Here is an 18,367-nt window from a genome sequence, read left to right on the forward strand (position 1 = left end):
AAGCGAAAATGAGTCATAAATCGCGAAAACGCCATAAATACCCATAATAATAATTTAACGATGGACTTTTACGATCACCTCTGTGTACGTTTGTTTGTTTCAATGAATTCCGATCGTCGGATTTTCGATTGTTCCGATTTGTTATTCCGGTTTTGGTTTTACCAAAATAGTCAGAAGTCAACGTCAGATTGAATTTTCAAAATTTATTTTTCACACTAAAAAGTGATCAAAACCAAGATAGAAATCTATTATACATTTATAAAACCGCATGTATTTATGTATTCTTCCACATTATAGTATATCCTTATTTAACTATATAATATTATTACAATATACTTCAGTGCAAGGTCTTTAATAATATTACCACATAGGATACCACGGGCTATTGCTAAAGAAACAGGCGTGCGGCGGGGAGAATTTGCGCTAATCTTTGCATAAAACTGTAACTGTTTAAAATGTCATATCTCTTTTACCAGTAAACGTATAAAAGTGAAATTTGAAATGCAGTTTCGTATGGACTATCTTAAAATTTCGTAATTGTAAAATCAGTAAAAGTCAAACTGTGAGTCGCGTACTAATAAAATAAATAATTAAAATGTGTATAAATATGGCAAATATACATATTTTATAAATAAACAAAAAAAATCTAGCAGCAGTGAACCTTTGTGTAACAAAAACAACAAATGTCGTTATTTGAAACCTATAAATACAATGCAGTCAGATGCAATTCCATATGCGCTTTGGAATTGCCGACATCGAACAAGGTTAATCCTCTTTCGTCATAAATAACAATATCAGTGAGAGAATTTTAGGACATCGGCAAAATCTAAGAGGAACATAAAACAGATGTGAGAAAAAAAAAGGTCCCCCCAAAATGTGTTTATTACCTAGTGCAGTGGTTAGTAACCAGGAGTCAAGTGTAGGCAATAAATTACCGAAGAAATATAAAAGGGCACATAGTAAACAATGGTGATATTTTCTTCAGAACATGAATATAAAAAAAATCAAACATATTTATTCAACTAAAAACACAAAAAAAGCATTCACCCAGCAAACTGCACCCCTTATATAGATATTCACATTTGATTGATTGGTAGATATTTACACAATATTTATTTAAAAGTTTCCTTTATATTATAATATATTATCGATAAACTCACTTAATGGTTTTTGATAGTATTACATATTTTTATTATTTACACACACACACGTTATTTAAACACAATATGAAATTCATACAATAATGAAATTTTCGCTGGTTTCGAACCTCTGAGAAGGTCGATGACGATCTGTTCTATTATTTTTACAAACCTCCTATACGCTTTAGTTAAATAAAATAAAATTTGAGACATCTTCGGCATAACCAAAGAAATATTTTGTAAATTTAAAGAAATATTTGGTACATTTGCTATAGTCCAGTTTCTAACCTTCTAGATTTTTCAATATCGACTTTTTTAAAATTATTTTAGTTAAATATCACCAACGACATCTTTTACTAAGCCCCGATATGAATAAATTACAAGAAATACGAGGTTCAACGTGTTTTTTCTTTATATGAAGTAGGAGTGACGCAACGCACAAATTTGTGCGCACGGTAGCCAAAGGAAGTTTTTCAAACGCACAAATTTGTGCGCACGGTATCCTGTGTGTTACTATAAGCCATCGCGGTCAAGTGCTGAGATGAATGCGATAGTTCGGTTCTATCATAGCACAGAGTTTGAGTATAATGTACAATAGGTATAATAGTATTGCGTAGGGGTGGGTGGAGAATCCAAATAAAAGGTCAAAGTCGCTTCACTGCATTTATTGGGTGATTAAGGAGATCCACGCACTGCCAGTGCTCCGTCCAGAATGCCTTGATATGGCCCAAGTACCTGCTTATAAAGGGCAGGTCGCTCACTGCATTTGCCTCGACGCGTTTGTTTACCTATTGTTATAGTCACGAACCAGATACGCAGTCCCACGGTCTCGGCATGCAGTCCCACGCTTTTGCACTGTCAGTTCTGAGGACTCTAATGAGAAGTGGCTGGGTGCCGTTACCGACCACTAAGTCCATTCGGGGGTCTCCGTTGTTAGCCGACAGCACTTAAGCCTGGAGATAATCCTCGAAAACCAATTATAACGGCGGCTCCTTTTAGTATATGCTACAATAGTATAGGTGATGATATACAAATTTATAATTAATTCAAGCGTGTGTAATTTCTAACGATTAGAGGTGTATAAGCTTGTCTCAAGGTTTTTTTTAATAAATTTGTGATTATGTATTCAAAGGGTGAAATGTTCGAGCATCAACCGCCGTATATACGGTCTAAGCACACAGTCATGAATATTTGATGGTGGCAATTTTGAGTGGGACTGTCTCAACAATCAAATCAAATAAAATCGGCAAACCCTGACAAGGAGGGCCCACCTGAATTTATTATTCCATTATATCATAGCTTCCATAGCTAGACGCAAATTGAATATTTTTTCAATCTCGACTAAAATTCTAACCACGAACAAGACGAGGTTTTGTGTTTAAGCTAACAAAATCAAACGAAGCCCGATAAATCACCAAAACCTGTAAACGTGAAATTTAAAATCTTTAAAATTTACATAAAATATTTTCTCAAGGTAGCGAAAGATCGTTGAACGGCCACTAAATAGGGATGGGGGTTGTTATATTTATAACTAGTATTTTTAAAATTAATATTATATTTACCATGGTGGCATCACATATATGGCCAAACTTGTACATATAAATTTGAATTTATTTTAGCTTAGATAAGTTTGGACCATTGTGGCATTATGCCAAATGGTCCAAAATTTAAATAAATAATTACTTACAATTAATACTAAATTTATTTTTGACTTTCAGGTGAAGAATTAGTGTACAGAGACCAATGGGGCGGCATAAGTCTTCTGCATGTCAACGGATCCAGCAAAACGTTAATGCCGAATACTACATTCGTAAGTTTCATCATTTTGTATTATATTAATGGAAGACATGCTCTGGTCAATAGATCGCTTCGTAACACAGATGACCTTCAGTCTTTTAAAACCAAGTTTTCAACTAAGTTTATACTTCTATCGTGCAGTGCCCATAGACACTTTTTTTTCATCAGTACATTATCATATTTAGTCAGCTTAGTACAAAATGTAATACAAATGTAATCGCGAATCGAAAGCATTTTGTATTTTCTAATTGTTTATTACTGAATAATTATTACTGAATAAATCAGTATAAGGAAAAAAATTGATAAACTTACACGATCAAAACATTTCAAGATTCATGAGGATTTGAGCACTATGTACCAGACTACGGATTTATTGCTTTATATTATAATTGCTTTATATTATAAATCCGTAGTCTGGACTACGGATTTATTAGATCCAAACTATGTACAAGTTTAAATAGGCGAACTTCCAAGACATTTTGAAAGAGAAACATTTGCGACGAGAAAATGAGATTGCTTTTACGGATTTTTCATTTTCAGTTTGTAGAAAATTGTAACTGAAACTATGAAAACTATGAAGTTTTACTCACCGTACGTATAATTTAGATAATACTTATGCTTTCAACGCAATGAATATATAATGGAGTATAATAAAAAATCGATAGCGACTGTGAAACTTTGACAAAAAACTATCATACAAAGTGCATCAACGTTCGCAACACGCATATACAGTACATATCAGAAATCAATATCTCAATGAAATTGCATAACAATAGGTAAAGTATCATCGGCAAACTGACATTCATAAATGGACACGGCTATAGCGAGATCTTAAATATTACGAGCGAATATCGATCGGCCAGATTTGAATGTGTCTATACACATTCCCATTTCAGAAATAATAGTGTAACGTAGGGTTGTCAGATTTCATGCAAGTCAAACCGGGACACCCCATCCCCCAAAATAATTAAATCAGATCAAATAATTTTTAATTTATATTAAATAATTTAATTATATTAATTACTGAAATAGGAACAAAAGCAGTCATAAAAAATTGGATTTAAAAACAATTAACAATATAATATAAAGCAACGAAAAATTCAATTTTTTAATAAATAGGTTTCTAAAATCTATATTTTTTTATAGTTTTCATTATATTTAGCCTTTTGCAAGAGCATTTTGTTTGTAATTAGATAATCATACATTTGGCAGCAATTTAAATCATAGTTTTCAATGTATTTTAGAATACTTTCAACAGTATCCACAGAAAGTCTATTTCTTTCATCTGTCATCGACTTTTTTTCATACTTTATGTTACATATATTTTTTAATTCCGAGTTAAAAACTTCTGTAAGAATTTAAAAAGTAGTAAACCGGGACATTTGGGCGTCCCGAGACGTTTGTTCGTGACACCGGGACACTTGACTTAAGACTGGTGACAATCCCGATTAATCGGGACGCCTGACAACCGTATACAGTAACGTAGAGATTGGACTATCAGTGCTCGTCGTCGACCAATGAGTGATCAGCACTCATAGCCCAATCAGCGATCACCATTCAACGGCCAATAGAAGCAATCGACGCTCATACAAGCGTATCAACCCTAATTAAATGAGGGCATGTACTGATTTAAAAATCCACATATGCAGTACATTTTAGAACCAAATCGCTCTAGATAGTGTACAGGTGTGTATGTGTCAAGTATTGAAACGTCAATAGTATACAATTTACATAGATACAAGTTAAACACTCGAGAGTGACGATTTTGGCGTAAACAGCCTAATTTTGACGCGTCGTTTTCAATTAAGCGACAGCCCGCAACGAGGGTCCATTATGCGAAACTTCAAACGACCTAGGTTTCACTCTGACGAAACCTCCCCATCCCCCCCCCCCCTCTCTCTTACCTGCAATCGCCCCCTCTTCGGATAATAATTCAGGTGTGCCTGGTCCATTAATTTCGATCTTACGTCTCTCATACCCACCACCCTTCCTCCCCCCCCCTCCTTTCCCTCCTTCTCAGGTGTTGTCGTCAAATTTGGTGGCTGTCGGTAATTACTATTGCTGAAATTTTGTCCCAAATTAAAAATCGATCTTCCGTTACCACGTTTGTTAGTTGAGTTCACATAATATAATATTATACATATCTACTTATTTATGTTATTTTTTTTTGGCGTCTATTTGAACGTGAATTCGCCGTTCATTATTCAAATTATGCGCCGTTCAAATTATCGCCATTCAAATTATGCACCGTAGTCTGAAAATGAATTTTAATAATTGTATTAAAAACGCTACTTAACATGTACGATTTTATTCCGTGTGAACTTTGCGCGAAGTTTATTATTACATCATTTTGCCCTAATTTATTAGAAGTAGTGCAAAATGATGTAATCGATTGTATATTATATTATACTAGTGATGTACCCGATGATATATCATTTAATAACTTAAGTTATTAAATATAAAAAATAAAAGAAATGTGTCGTCAGTCATGTGTTCGAACCTCACGCGGTCGAATTTTTTTTCAAATACCTTTTAAATATATTTTATTTAATATTAAAATTTTATTGTTTAATATGAAATAAAAGGTAAAAACTACCTACCTACCTACATAAGTACATATAAGCAATATAAAACACCAATAGAAAAATTAATTAAATAAATAAATGTTCAATAAATGGTGGTAAATTATCTGCCAAGAGGAAACATTGGTAGCAAATAGTATATATGTATATAATTTTTTTTTTCTTTTGTTATTGTATTCGTACATATATACGTTTTGGCAGTGGTTTAGCTGTGACGTACATATGTATGTCGAATCGAAACGATTATTATAGTACGGCGAGCGTTATCTCAGACAAACAGACAGACATATATTTAATATCGCTATTCGCAGACTGAATAGCGATATTATATATATGATTATTTAAATTGGTATGTATGTATATGTTACACCGAATCCGTGAAATTGTCTATTACACGCATTTGGCAAGAGAATTTTCGAATGCGTGAAAAATGCAAGCACGTTGCCCAGTTCACGGATTCGGCAAATTCTTTGGCGAATGCGTGTATTTGGCATGAATTTGTCTGCTCAAAGGGTTTCATATTATACATATTATTATGTATAATATGAAACATATGTATATAGTCATATTATACATAATAATATGTAAATTAAACATCCTCATTCAGCTGTCACTTTGACAGTTGTCCACGCTGTCCAGTTCTAAAAAAACAACACCGGAGTGCTGCTGTCTATTTGCCGACTCCACGCTTTGAGCAGACAAATTCATGCCGAATACACGCATTCGCCAAAGAATTTGCCGAATCCGTGAACTGGGCAACGTGCTTGCATTTTTCACGCATTCGGCAAGAGAATTGCCGAATGCGTGTAATAGACAATTTCACGGATTCGGTGTAACATATACAAATATGTATATTTCATTAAAAATTAAAAAAAGAAAGTATCCAGCTCTGGTTGAATCAAGATAATAATAATAAGCATACTGACCACTTCATCGCCATAAGCGCACCGGTGCGCGCTCTTTCGTATTTGAGGCTATGACTCGAAATTAATTTTGGTTTCTTCACAGTGACATCTAAAAATATCCTGTGATACTAATGAAATTGAAAAAAGTCAATATTTTTCGTTAGTTTGTGATATATTCAAGAGGTAGTGTTAAGGGTTCGCAATAAACACATATGTATAATAAAATAATCGAATCGATTTCTACAAACGCGTGTCAATTAAGTGTTTAAATAAATATTGAAGTTACAATATGTTGGGTTATAAAACTGTTGATTGCATCGCTTAATTGAGTGCTTTATATTTCATTACAGTAGGCAAACTCTAAAATTAGATTTTTTTTTGTTTAAAAACTTTGTTGACATTAAAAACCTTACTATCTTAGCTGACCAAAAGGAATTGATATTTTTCTCGGCCTTTTACTCATTTTATTTTATTTCCTCAATCAATCATGCACATTTGTAAAACAGATTGCAGATTAAGAATTATTTTATTAATTATTTAAACAGGCTTAAACCCATTTATTAAACAAGACATCTACTGTCAAACGATTAACAGCTACAGAGACATCTATGGACAAAGTTTTGCAGCATTTTCTGCGAACCATCGAAAATCGAGATGCTGAATTTTTGCGAAAGGATAATTTAGGATTTGTTTTTGTAATTGCAGTAAAAATACATAGTAGCACTAATAGAGTTGGCAATTGAAATATACATACATAAGTCATAACCTCAATCTTTTATTATCATAATATTAATATAAAGTAGCTGATTTAACGGCAAGCTAAAACCACTGTGCAGAGTTTGTTAGATACAACTGATTTATGTGCTTTCAGTTGAGAATGTTTCCTCAAATATCACAGTCTTGCGTATAAACTATTATATTATTTTAGCAGTTTCGGTACGTATCGGGTACATGTTGCTCCAACGAAATCCAACAAGATAAAATCCCGAATTAGAATTCTCCACTTTACAAAGGTCGTATACTTGTGTACGAATGTGTGTGTGTGGGGAACCTCTTCTGTTGTCGGAAGATAAGATTATTTACGTCAAAAATAAAATTGCAAAACGTAAAAATAAGGAAAATACGTCTGGCCAAAGTCGACCGTAAATGAAACGGAAAGGTTGCCGACTGCTGTTTTTTTTTCTTCATTATTTTATATGAGGCAGTTTAGCCGTAATTGAATTTAACCCTTCCGCTGCTGTTGCATGCGATAACACTCTACAACTACCGGTACGTCTATAAAAGTATACACGTTCTAAAGCAAACGTAATTTAAACAATATCTAGTGATGACTGGGCTTTTAAAGGTTCAATGTCAAGACGTATTAGGCTACGAAATTTTAGTACCTGTATATATTTTACATTTCAATATCCATATAGAAATTGTATGAAGTAGTTCGTATTAATTTTCCGGCAAATTTTCGTTGAAGAATAGATTCATTTAAGAACCACTGATTTATATTCATATTTTGTAAGGAAGAAGAAATAAAGAGACGTATGAAATTAGTATAGAGTATATTTGGACGAATGAATACGATTTTTAAATCAAAAATGCCACTTTACTTGAAGAAAAAGATCTTCGATTAATGTGTTTTGCCAGTGATGACGTATTGATATGAAACTTGGACATCGAACGCCAAGTTTCTATACAAAGTCCAATGCATTCAAAGAAGTATGGAACGTTGTATGCTTTGCATAACGAAGAAAATCAGGAAATGGAATACGTGGGTGAGAAGTATGACAAGTGGATAGAGTGAAGAGATGGCAATGGGCGGGACATGTGGCTAGAAGAGTGTACAAAATAAATGCTAGAATGGTATCCGAGAGAATGCAAAAGGGCAAAAGGAAGACCGCAGAAAAGATGGGTAGACGAAATTAGGAAAATGCGTGGATTGAGATGGATGAGAGTTGCGCAAAACAGAGACGAGTGAAGCTTGTTGGATTGGCATTTTTGTTTTTTCAAACATAACAGTACATATAATCTATGAACAATCGACATATTTTGATACGCAGCAAATTTATGAGAAATACGCTATGTACATATGTACATAGATAGCCAGCAGTATGGCTTAATGGAAGCGTGTATGTTTAGCACCAAGTGATCAGTGGGTTCGATCCGCCATACTGCTGGTTAGATTTGGGGGTATTTGTGACTCCAAATCGATCGTTTCTCATCAGAGTTTGCCAATTTTATCTGATCATTGTTGAAACGGTTCCTCAAAAGTTGGCAAAAAATCATCTTTCCTGTTGTCACAAATCTTCTGTATTTATTATGTGTATAATTTGTAAAAATGATGTACAAAATCTAAATCCATAGATGTCTGAATGTATTAATTATGTAATTAATTGTTATTTCGTGTTCTTCAACATCTGGAAATACAGTGATTTATGTAATAATAATGAAATGCGGCATTGTTTGTAATTAATTGTCCAGGAAGGCGCATTGGGGTCTTCCTGTCTAGCCTTCCTGGTATATATCTATGTAAAAATAAAAATAGCATATTTTTATAAGATTCAACTAATTCAAGATGCTAACAGCTCGAATTTGTAAGAAACTGGGAGGGAGGATACTGATTTATTGGATCTGTCACAACAATTAAAATAGAAAAGTAGAGAAATTCTTCCAGGAGACAGTTGATCTGTGTTTTAATAAACATAAGATCTCGTCAGCAGCATATTTAGAACTTGAACCCACGACATCTCTACCGGTATGCAATAGCACTACCAGAGCACTACGTGTATATTTGTATGTCTGTATATTTGACATATTGAGTATATCTGTATATTTGACATATTGAGATAGATGAGTGTCGCTAACGTGTTTACCTATGTTGGAAAGTACACATACTCGTACATAGACTTATTTAGATAGATGGATATTGTCGAGCGAATCCTCTCGCCGAAATTACCGTCTCGCATTACACAGAACAATCCCATTGAGCTGTGCAAACAAGGAAAACCTAATTAGGCTCGCCGGCCCTGTAATTTGACCCTCGACCCGCCTCCTCGCCCACTGGGCGAACCGGTTGACGGAACAGTTTCGTTTGCGTGTCTCGACGCTCGCGAGAAATTCCCACACGTTTCAGGGAACGATATCTATATCTATAATATAATAATATATCCGTCTCCTGTAATAAAACAATCATAAATACGTCATGTGTGACGTATCAGATTATCAACCGGTTCGCTACAAAGCTCTGGTGGAACTATAATATTAAGCAAATTAAGCGCACGTCTAACGGTTGAATTTTGGTAAATGTTTTATCTTGTCATTTTATCCGTTGTTTAACTTTTTCTTTGTTTGAGTTTTGGTCGTATTTTCGTAGGTTGTGTCATCAATGGAGACGTTTATGATAAAATAGTTATATATCTTGCTTTAAATTTGAATATCAACCGGTTTAATATTATTACACATAATGTCATATATACGACAATTAATTCATTTTAAATTTAAATAAATAATTACAATGACTATTTCAATCGACTTTTATTATATTATAATAGAGATAGACCCATGAAATTTACACTTTTGTGTACAGTAAAATTTTGAAAATTTTTACTTTTTTTTTTTTTAAAGCTCAATCTATAAATGTAAAGAAGTTAATAAATGTGGTTTATGGCTATGAACTTTTTAATAATGGGAAAAATAGACATTTATAGCAAAAAAACTAGTTTCCACAAAATTCTTTAATTAAATTTCAAATTTATAGATTATAGACCCGATGAAATATCATCGGATATATTATTAGAATTAAATTTTAAATAATGTGTATGGCATAATAGTACAAAGTGTGATAGGTATTTAGCTCGTGAGTCTCCTACTGATAACTCACGAGCTAATCACAAATTTGGAAATCGGATTTAAATTATGTACATATCTATATAAGTTTTTTTTTCCAACCGGTTCGAAAGGATTAATATTTTGCACTACTTTCTTGTATAATATTTACAATAAATAGGTTAAATATTTCCAACGATCACTAAATTAACTAAATTTTATAACAGCAGAGTTTATCTAGTTCAACCGGTTTTATAACCAGCAGAATAGACCAGTGGGTAGCATATAATGCTTTGAACAAAGTGGTCAAGGGTTCAACTCCCACTGGTTTTTGATGGCCAGACCTTGGATTTGTGCCTCCAGGTTGATCATTTCCTATCAGAGTTTGCCAATTTGTCTGATTTTCATTGAAGCGGTTCCAACAAATTGGCAATCTGGCCCATTTTCTCGTAAATCACGGGTTTTCATCAATCTCGAATTTCGCTGAATTGTATAAAATGCTGCAAAATTACAAATTTGACCATAAATGTGGATGTTAGACCGCTGGTTAGACTTGGATATTTGTGACTCCAAGTCGATCGTTTCTTATCAGAGTTTGCCAATTTATCTGATTTTCATTGTTGAAACGGTTCCTCAAATTGGCAACAATCAACCTACCCGTCACAAATATCTGAATTTGATTTATGTACAATGGATATGTAAAATTTGGGTACAAGTCTAAATCCATAGATGTTTCAATAGATTAATTCAATAATTAATTATTAATTTCATGTTCTTCAGCCTATCGAAATACAGTGATTTATGTAATAAAAATTCTACAATGTTTGTAATTAATTGTCTACGAAGGCGCATTGGGTTCTACCTGTCAGACCTTCTTGGTATAGATATGTAAAAAAATATTTATACGTATTTACTTTGTATAATATTAATATCTGGACAGGAAGACGCATTGGGGTTACCTGTTAGGCCTTAAAATAAATTAAATAATAATAAATGATCAACCAGTTAAATATTTCCGATGTTTACTAAACCGTAGCAGAAATTGCACACCGATTCAATATTGTCAACTTTTCATGTGAACCGGTTCTAGAAAAAAATTCTAATGCGACCAATTGAACTTGTTGCTGTAACTTGTTACGTATGAAAGCCTTATTTAATACCGCAAATCCGTAACGTCAATTATACCGAGTAAAAAGATATTGCGTCAACTAATAGCCACTCAACAGGTTAACGAGAGCGCTTTATGACCTTTCATACGAAATCACAAGACAACGAAACTATTATACGGCGAAACGTCGCGTCGGCGTAATATCGCCGATGAAATAATACCGACAAAAAGGGATCGTTAGGATCTCGAGCACGCTAAAATATTACAGCACTCAGTGCGTTTTTACGGCATCGCACCGCTCATAATACCAGCGTGGGAAGGGAGAGGATCAAAAAGGCTTTGACGGCAACAAGTAGCGCACAAGAAGTCCATTCTCGCCGCACACTAGTCGACTTCGTGAGATAAAAGGATCGAATCTTTTATCGGGGTACGCTTCTTGCGCGATAAAAATGTCCTTGCGTACACAGTTGGGCTTATACGTGCGAAGGAAATCCAATAATCATAAAAAGCGCCATATTGTAAGAGTGGTAAAATATTTCAAAACACATATTGTATGTAGTCGTACACCTCTGAAATACGTTGCTTATTTTTCAATCCATTATAAAGTACTGACAGCTTTATATTTTACAATTTTTTATCGTTTGGTAATGTAGTGCATAATTTCCCCACGTACGACGACGCAAAAAATTTTGCAATAAAGTTTTGTAAACACTCTAACAAAGTAACAACACAAGTTGGTACTTTGAAATAAAGACTGCAATCGTAGCTCACGCGCCGCCATTTTGTTTATGTCGTATTGCAGCGCTACGCGAGCTCTGATTGGTCAATTGATATTTAAGCCGACCAATCGCCATTCGTTTCACGTTTGCTCAATTATTAATGCATATACCCGTTTCGTACATGAAAGTGTGCTTTAAATCTATGATTATTTTAAATTCAACTGAACAAATTTTCATCAAAGTAAGAATAGATTTTAACCCAACTGTAATTATACATATATCCGATCAACCGAAATCTAATTAGAATTTTTCTCGGAACTAAAATTTTCCTCAATGTTGTTATTCAATTCCAACTGGAAACGGAAAGCTATCAAAATAATAAGTTTTATATATACAATAATTTTGCTACATTCAATTTCCCTGTTGATATATCATTGGGTAGTTTTGTAATGGAGTTGATGATTATTTAAAGAATCAATAATAGAACGTTGAAGTTATGTTGGATCAAAGTAGCGGTAGTCAACTGGTGGTCCGTGAGGATTATTTTAGTGGTCCGCAGAATAAATATATACATATATTCATCGACAGATGAATATGTGAAATTGTGACAACAACTATTAAAGCTCGATACCGAACTCTTTTTATAAAAACGTCATTGGAGCTAAAAATCGCTAAACTTATTTCATACAAACAAGAAATGTTAACGTCTTAAACTTCTATGCTTTACAAATCTATGCTTTAATTATTTTGTGATAGTCAAATTAAGCTTAATAATTTTTCTATAATAATCCAGTGTTTGAAGATTTTGTGGTAATGAGTAGAGCCCGGAATCTGAAGGGGCTGTTTATTGTTCAAAGATTGTAAATGCATTGTTAAAGGTTTGCCGAACCTTTTTTACAAAGGACAACAATTGAACAATAGGCGGCACGTTTCCGGCCCCTTCAGATTCCGACCTGTAGTAATGAGCATTTATAATTTTGTTATATTAAATTCATTAATAAAATGATCGTTAAATATTTGAAAAGTTCTCTGATCGTTATTTTAATTTTACACACGTATCTTTTATAAAAATTCATATCAGTTATTAGATTATAATTGATGTAATGTCCGAATGTTTGGCTACGCTGGGTTAATTAAAAATAATATAAATAAATGCCTTGCTGTAGACTTGTTGTTTTCTTAATATTTTTATACTGCATTTAAATTATAAAATAATTTATAATTAAACTAATGCTAGTTATGTGCTCTAATAAATCATGACAAAAATAATTTTAGCTGGAATAGTAAGTTAAAGCGTGTTTTGTAAGTCGTATTTGTTAAGTCGTATTCCGGAAAACTGTCAAACAGCATCGTACTGGAGTTTTCATAGAATATTTCCTCGTTATAATTTAAAACCTCGTCACATTTCAGTGTTATTGATGTTTAATTCCTCTCATAGTTTTCATAGAAGTTTTAGCTATTTTAAAAAAAGTAAAGTTTAACTTTAGTAACTAACATAGGTATATTTAGTTACATGCTTACATATGTACATCCACAGAACGTCCTTGGTCAACAACACAAAGCAACCACAAAGAGGTTTTCGCCACTTTGAAGGAAGGCGAAAACTTTCGCTCCATTAAGCTCATGCGATCGGTGCACGCATGGTTAATCGCTTATTCCGTTATAACGAGAACACCACTTCAGTTTGCGAACACCGACCTTAGATTAACACTTTCGATGCCGCACATCAAGGTCGCCACATCAACACACAATCATTTCACACACTCTTAATTATTATAATTCAATATTAAAACAAAGTGGTAGGCACTTTTATTATTTGTGACATTTTTTATTATTATTACTAAATTTACAACCGGTTAATTTGTCGTTCCGGTCACGCTTGTCCGGTCGAAAAGTAATTAAGCGCGACCCAACAGTATTACGAAATGCTCAAATATTAATTTAGCAAGTTGCTACCCGGCAAATTAATCCGACGGGGAACGTAATTTTACAACATTTACATCGACGACGCAGAATAATTATTATTGCCGTCATCCCTGTTGTTTTATCGGCTCTTTTTCTCTCAGAATTTTCACCGTATGACGTGACGTAACTTTTATCTATGAATAAAATCAAATATATACATACATACCTACATATTATATTATAAATATGGTTATGCTTTAGTTATCGTTCGAAAAGTTCGCGTGAGTCGGTGTACATATAGTTTGATCAAAATGACAGTTTGATATACTATAAATTCGTTTTGGTTTTTTACTTTATTTTTTGCTACCATTATTCCATTGCAATGTGAAATTACGTGAAAGTTTTCCAATCGTTTCAAATCACGAGCCAATTCCAAGGCTGCCTATAAAACATTAAAAAGGAATGATGTTCTTCAGTGACCTTTTATACAAATTGAAGTCACCCCTTTTTCAGAAAGCACTTTGTTTTGTTTGATATTTACCCGAATTTTAGTATACGCACTATTAATATCACGCTATATAAGCAATGGTTAACTATCAAACATTTGAAATCGTACGATGAGCTTATTTTACCCCTGTTTTACAGGTATTGATATATTTATGTCAAAAATTTCACTCTCAACAAACATATACCTACATACATATATATGAAATTCAAAACTATAGAATACTGTTTTTCTCATTACATCTCATTTTAAGTGCTTAATATACATAGATATGTATACTATAGTAAAATAACGAAAATGAGATGATAAACATCTCAACTTTCTCAAGATCTTCTATTATTTATTATGTTTGTTTTATTGTATGAAATTGTGCTACATTTCAATATCATAGTTTCACTGTTTAAATATAAACTGTGTTTATTTAACGCCTATTACGGCATTACTACACGATACATAATCTATAGATAGATACATCCAATTAATTTCGCGATTAATTGAGAAGGTTAGCGAGCAGTATACGCATTATGAAAAGTCTATATTTATCTAAATTATTATATAGTATTTTATATAATAGTAGAATATGTACATAAGTATACATATATAGATATGTATATATATATCTCAAAATCAGACCTACCTAGCAATGCAAAACTTGCCACTTACAAGTTTGATAATATTATACAGTTATAGAAAGTGACACGCAGCCATCCCTTGTCAAACTGTTTAAGCAGAATTTTAGATCCATTATAATTGGAAATTTGTCACATCTTTGGTAGGTAAGCGGGTATATATAATACATAAGTATACATAGTACATTTTCGAATTATTAGAGGGAATTCATTTTGTGTTCAATATGGAAAATTGGAAAAGTGTGTTTCCGATGTGGAGACATGTCTACGTGCCGGTAGACTCGTTCAATGTCGGCCATCGAAAAATAAGGGTGAGGAGGGGTGTCGAGCGTGTTAAATGGAATTCCGAAATTCACGGCCAAAATCGCGGGATTGTTATGCGGTACGCGCCTCTAGAAAATGATCCGACGACCCCAATAAAAAAATAGATTTGGAATCTTGTCAGAAGTATTTTTCTACAGGTGTTCTTTTTTATTGGTTAAGTGATTTCGAAATTTTCTAGCAAAAGCATGGAACACAGATAGGTACATTTAAAAAGCACTGAAGATAATAAAAAAGCATGGAGTTTGTTCGGGCTTGTGTTTATTATGATTATGGTAGGAATCCAGAGTGGTGAATGATAAGCTTGCTCCTTTTTTTGTTTTACATTTATTGGTAATTAAAAGTACCCTTTCTTTATTTGCTCCATAAGGTGCGTGCCGACGACTGTTGTGTATATGAGTGGGTATTGAGTTTTCTTTCACTTTCACGTGTCTCTGCTTCCGAACTGCTCAGTGATGTGAGTAGTTTGTCTAAGAGGTGTGTATCGGTTGACCACCTCCACGTGTCTGTCTGACTGAGCGTGAGCATTGCACCTTATAGAGCATTACACTGAATGGAGCGGGAAATAGGTCATAACAGCCATGAATTCAAGTCTGTCCAGAGTTAATAAAATATGTACATTTGGCGTAACGAGTGTGTCGAATATCGGCCGGTTCTCGATTTGTTTTAAGCATGAGAAAAAATGTGAAAAAAACATGATCACCACATGGTCGTTAGTAATATTCAATATCCACACGGTATATATGTAAAATTATTAAGTAAAAAAATAAATAAATGTGAAATCAGAGTCCAACTCCACAGCTCTGGAAAAAAGTTATTCTCTGTCATAATTCCGAAAGCGATCTTGAAATTAATTATGTATTAAATGAAGGAAAATTGGGTACATCAATCCAAAGCTAATAATATGTTGATATGTAGGTATTATATACATATTGAGTAAATCGTATTGCAAATTGGATTCATTCCAACTGTCAATCATATGATAATCGAAGACATTTGAAATCGGCACAATTACACGTCTGTTATTGTTATATTATTCGGATAGTTCAAAATGTCGAATGTTCGAAGGTCGAACAATCCCGACTACTATAATGTACTAGATAACAATATTGTTTCGCTAAAATAAAAATAAAAGTATTTATCATTTAACTTGTATATAGAAAGATATGTATATAATATTTTTTTACATTGACAATATGGAGATTTGACAAAATGAATATTACAATTATCAGACCACCCTTTTAACCTTTGAAGGACGGACCTACGAAAATTTCCATATAGTGTTCTGGCCACACTATTTTTTGTTTTCGTTTAAAAGGGCAGCTCGCAATTTTACCGATTTAAAATTCAACACACTTCCAATTAACCCTTTTAAAGAAAAAAATAGTGTGATCGGAACACTATTTCAATAAACATGTTTCAATAGAAAATACTCAATATAAAATAGTATTAACAGTGGAAAAATATCCCAAGTGAAAATACGTACTTTTGACTTTTGATTTGAACTGGACGACTACTTAGAGAGATTTTAAAGCTGAAAAGTACTACAAATGAAAGATAAAATACCCGACTATAGATTCCAATATTCATTTTGAACAGGAAATTGACAGATTTTGAGACATCGACCGAACAACACCAAGATAAAGAAAAATCGCGCGATTTAAAAACCACATATGTACATATACATATCTCCGAATCTCGAGCCAATCAACATTTTTTATTACCACATTCGTGTTCACTGGGCATAGATCTACATATGTATAATGGTGCGTACGCACCAAGCCAACGAACGGCCCACAGGCCAACTTTAAAAACCAGTAGCGTACAAAATATCGAAATAAAAATTAAATTTAAAAATTGAAATTAAATATCAAAATTAAAACTATTATTATTATATTAAAATTAAATTCAAGTATCAAAATAAAATTATAATCATTATATTAAAATTAAAATTAAATATTGAAAGTTAAAACAGAACATGCACAATTTAAATAAATTTTCGAGATTGACCTAAAATTAGATCATCAACAATCACATACAGGTAATCCTTTACTTTTGTTTGTCGAAGATGTTTTGACTTACGAAGATACGCACTAAGATCGAAAAAAAATCAAAGAATTATTATTTTTACTTCCCCGTAATGCGCAGTTACTGAGAATATATCATGTATTAGTATGGGTGATCCAACGATTTTTTCTAAACCGGGGTGTTGTCGGTCACATCAAATGGATTTTTTTATTCTTCAATTGTTTCTCTCGTCGAAATAAATCAAGTAATTAAATCATTTCAGAGGTAAAATTTATCGGATAATGTGTGATTATTAATTTTATTTCGACGAAAGAAAAAAAACCCTTTGACAAATCACCGACATCCGACACCGCGTTTTTTTATGAATTGTTTTTTTTTTATCGATCATCCAAGTGGAAATATGTACAGTAACATGTCGTGACGACTTTAACAATATTTTTTTTCGCTCGTACGCAGAGAAATTATAATATTTCTCTGGTTTTAAATGCGCTATCGTCGTAATTCAAAACATTGTTGTAATTCAAAACATCAACGATGATCTAATTTTAGCTCAATCTCGCTCTTTAGCTTGATTTTGATATTTAATTTCAATTTTAAAATTTAATTTTTATTTCGATATTTTGTACGCTACTGCTGGTTAAAAAGTTGGCCCAAGATCGTCGTTGGTTTAGTCCGTAAGCACCATAAGAAAAATCATATCTCGTTTCTGAACAAAAAAAAAATCATCATTTGTCGAACAGTTTTATTATTATTATTATTAGTAGTAGTAGTAGTATTATTATTACATACATACATTTTTTCTCATGATTGTGGCGCTTTAGAGACTTCTGTAATTCCACAATGGTCCAAATTTAAATAAATTATACGTATGTACATAAAAAACAATATGTATACAGCCAACTCGAACCAAATC

The 18,367-nt window shown here is 33.0% G+C and overlaps 1 protein-coding gene across 1 annotated transcript in view; it reads left to right on the plus strand.

Moving 5' to 3' along the window:
- Window positions 1-18,367, plus strand: part of Dpp10 (Dipeptidyl peptidase 10) — a 60,466-nt gene that overhangs the window by 10,462 nt on the left and 31,637 nt on the right. Inside the window, exon 2 of the mRNA XM_077427410.1 lies at window positions 2,858-2,949. Within this exon, the coding sequence (XP_077283536.1) occupies window positions 2,858-2,949 (92 nt within the window). The remainder of the gene's footprint in view (window positions 1-2,857; window positions 2,950-18,367) is intronic.

Source organism: Arctopsyche grandis, chromosome 3, assembly GCF_051622035.1.
Source record: "Arctopsyche grandis isolate Sample6627 chromosome 3, ASM5162203v2, whole genome shotgun sequence".
In the NCBI taxonomy this organism is placed as follows: Eukaryota; Metazoa; Arthropoda; class Insecta; order Trichoptera; family Hydropsychidae; genus Arctopsyche; species Arctopsyche grandis.